This window comes from Pterocles gutturalis, unplaced genomic scaffold (genome assembly GCF_000699245.1).
Source record: "Pterocles gutturalis isolate BGI_N339 unplaced genomic scaffold, ASM69924v1 scaffold37512, whole genome shotgun sequence".
Classification (NCBI taxonomy): Eukaryota; Metazoa; Chordata; class Aves; order Pterocliformes; family Pteroclidae; genus Pterocles; species Pterocles gutturalis.
In genome coordinates, this window is record NW_010116731.1 from 1 (window position 1) to 3,374 (window position 3,374).

Consider the following 3,374-nt stretch of genomic DNA (forward strand, 5'->3'; position numbering starts at 1 on the left):
CTGATCGCCGTGCGGCAGGGAGCTGAAGTACTTCAGAACGAGGAGGGTGAGACCATGAGCCACCTGATGGGTATGTTCTACTGGACCATCCGCATGGTGGAGATCAGCATCAAGCCAGTTTACGTGTATGATGGCAAACCCCGCAGATGAAATTGTGTGAGCTGGTGAAGCAGACTGAGTGCCAGACCGAGGCCAAGAAACACCTGCAGGAGGCTCAGGAGGCTGGAGAGGAGAACAACATCGAGAAGCACAGCAAGAGGCTGGTCAAAGTGACCCAGCAGCACACTGAGTGTAAGAAGTTACTAACGCTGATGGGCATCGTGTCTGCGCCAGGGGAGGCCAAAGCCAGCTGCGCTGTCTTGGTGAAGCTGGGAAGGTCTACGTGGCTGCCACGGAAGATATGGATTGCCTGACCTTTGGCAGCCCTGTACTGATGCAGCATCTTACTGCTAGTGAGATGAAGAAGCTGTCCATCCAGGAGTTTCACCTGAACTGTATTCTGCAGGATCTCAACCTGACCTGGGAGCAGTTTCTGGATCTGTGTATCCTGGGCTGCAATTACTGCGAGAGCATCCACTGATAGGACAAGAGGAAATGGCCTCAAGTTGTGCCAGGGAAGGTTTAGGCTGGATATTAAAAAAAATTTCTTCAGTTAAGGAGTGATCAGGCATTGGAACAGGCTGCCCAGGGAAGTGGTGGAGTCACCATTCTTGGTGTTCAAGAAACGTGTAGATGTGGTGCTTCGCGACGTGGTTTAGTGAGTTAGGTGGTGTTGGGTTGATGGTTGGACTTGATGATCCTTGAGGTCTTTTCCAATCTTAATGATTCTATGATTGCCATCAGGTTTTGAACACTCTAAAATACTAAAAAATGGGCAACACACCTTTTAGTCACTGTGATAGGGTAAGTTTCTGACGATGAAGGGCTATTAATGATCCTATGAGGTTGGTTAGAAGGCCCTGTATGCTAAGGAGTTAAACAAATGCACAGATGTTTAGCTTAAATCTGAACCTGGTGCAGTCAGTGAAAAATGGAAATAAGGTTGTTGGTTATGTACAGGTAACACATCTTAGTGCTGTTATGCTATAATGACTTTTTGTTGTCTTGTTTGCAGAGTCCAGAATATTTTCTGGGGGAGATTTAGACCCTTGGTTAGCAAATCTTAAGCCTCTTAATAGTCCTTTTGCTTTCCTTAGTTATCTTTGCTGACTTTTCAGGAACAGCACAGACTGAAAAACACTACATGATCATTAATGACAGTTCTGCCTGTGGTTTTTCCTTGTTTTTGTCTTTTACAGTAGCAGAGGGAAAGAACTTGCTTTGTCCAGCAATACTGTTTTCTTTCTGGCCGTCTTGTTTTGGATTCTATAACACATTTATTTCATCTTCCTGTCGTGTCTTCTCCCACTCCTTCCTTCCTGAATTGTGCATTTAACAGGCATTCAAGCATATTACTTCCTTTTACAAATTCTTCTCTTCTGTTTTTCTTGGAAGTGACTGAATTTGTCCATTTTCCTTCTCTTTAAGGATTTCAGAGAAGTGAGTAGTGTCCCAAATACCAGCAGGTCTGTATAGGGCCCATTTGGACATAATGTCTTTCTTTTCATGCAGAGAATGGACACAACTTTGAGCAAGATGAAAGAGAAAATCAATAATGCACAGTGTGCTCTCCCACTCTTTACATGTCTCCATGTCAAACCAGATGTCTCAGAACTGATGTTTGCAGGTATGTTTTCAATCTGCGTGTTGAGTCACTTGTGAAAAGAAGAAAGAAGTGTGTGGCTGAAAAAAAACCACAATTTTTTTAAATACTTCTGAGAATAATTGTATCCCGCAACTTGGTACATGTTGAAATTATTAGTCTTACAGCAAGGATTAGGAAAGAATTTTCCATGATATGAAACATTCTTTGGGGCTTAACAAAATTTGCATTGTTATGAACTGAATACAGGGAGATTTTAATTTATAAAAAGAATAGGAAATTGCATGTTGAAGGGTATACCAAATAGGGCACGTCATAAGGACAGATCTGATGGGTTTTAAAAGGTGATGGGGAAATGGGGACATTTATTTTCAGTGGCTTCCAGGAATCTTAACAGTAGAGTTTGATAACAAGAAGTTACTTGGGGATAAGTGTTCACATACTTGGGTAGGTGGATACTTATTCAGTCGGTGCACTATTTGCACCAAGATTACAGTGTGGCGAAGAACAGGCATCAAATGGACACGTTCCTCATGGCATACCATGGAACTGAGCCTTTTCCTGGCTTTCAAGATGCATCTTTTCCTGTCCATGGAAAGACAAACAGACTTTATTTTATTTAGCTTTTTATTTCTCGATCAGTCTTGGGTTTGGAGACTTATTCGTAGACCATTTTGTAATTTTTTTTTTTCTGAAAATAAGTCTAACACAATAACAGCCTCTTTAGTTTTCTGTGAAATGTGAAGTGGTAGACAGGCTTTGTTCTCTGTGTGTTACCAAAAAATTATTTCCTACCAACTGAAAAGAATATTGCTTATCCATGAAGTAGCTAAGTATGTTGCAGGAGTCAAGACAAGAAGAAAGCTAGTGTTCTCCAAGAGCAGAAAGCTGCTTAACATTCATATATCAAACAGGTAAAGGGAAATGTCTTCAGTCCTACAGGATTATTTCTCTTTCTAAGAAAAGTGAAATTACAATTGAGCAAGCAAATTAGATATAATCCCTCTTTTTTACTTCTTGCACAATGTAAAGTACTGTTGGTAACACAAAAGGGGCTTTTGCTTTTATTTCATAGGTTTTAATCCTATCTAGTAGCCTCAGCTGAGAGTGAGTCCAGTTGTACTAGATGCTGTACAAAGAAAAGGATATATATATATATCTATAGAGTTACACATGAGACTGAAAAGAGAAACACCAAATTGCTTGCTTAGGGTTTCTAAGTCAGACACTGTATCCACATTTCCTAAAAAGATTATTTGGAAAAGTTGCTGTCAGAAGTTCATGGAATGGAAAAGGAGGTAGTAAATTCGGTTGAACTTTTCATGGGAGAATGTAGTCTTTCTTCTGTAGGAAACTGAAACCTTTTTGTTTGAAAATAAAAGTATTTTTTTTTAATGAGCTTCTGTTTTCTGAGAAATTTTGTGTTACTTACTGTTTTAAAGCCAAAATTATCTTTAGTTAATACTGGCCTTCTGTAAGCAAGACCAGAAGCACCTGAAGGCTGGTCTAACTTCTCTACTCTTACCAATTGGCCTAAAAAAGATATTGCCTGTGCCAATGGATTTTGGTTTTGCTTTTTTTGAGGCTGTCATCTAGATCATTGTGTGGGATACTAGATCTTGATCTTTTCTATTGTGAGCTTTTTTCTCCTTTTAGAACTGAACAGCTGTTA

The 3,374-nt window shown here is 40.0% G+C and overlaps 1 protein-coding gene across 1 annotated transcript; it reads left to right on the forward strand.

Annotated features, from left to right (window-relative positions):
- Window positions 1–3: 3 nt before the first annotated feature.
- On the forward strand, window positions 4–580 carry LOC104463318 (flap endonuclease 1-like; the record flags this gene model as incomplete). Its single annotated transcript, XM_010075594.1, is given in 3 exon segments — window positions 4–136; window positions 139–366; window positions 369–580. Coding segments are annotated over 3 exon segments (573 nt in total), but the record flags the coding sequence as incomplete, so codon positions are not given.
- Between the last annotated feature and the right edge of the window lie 2,794 nt (window positions 581–3,374).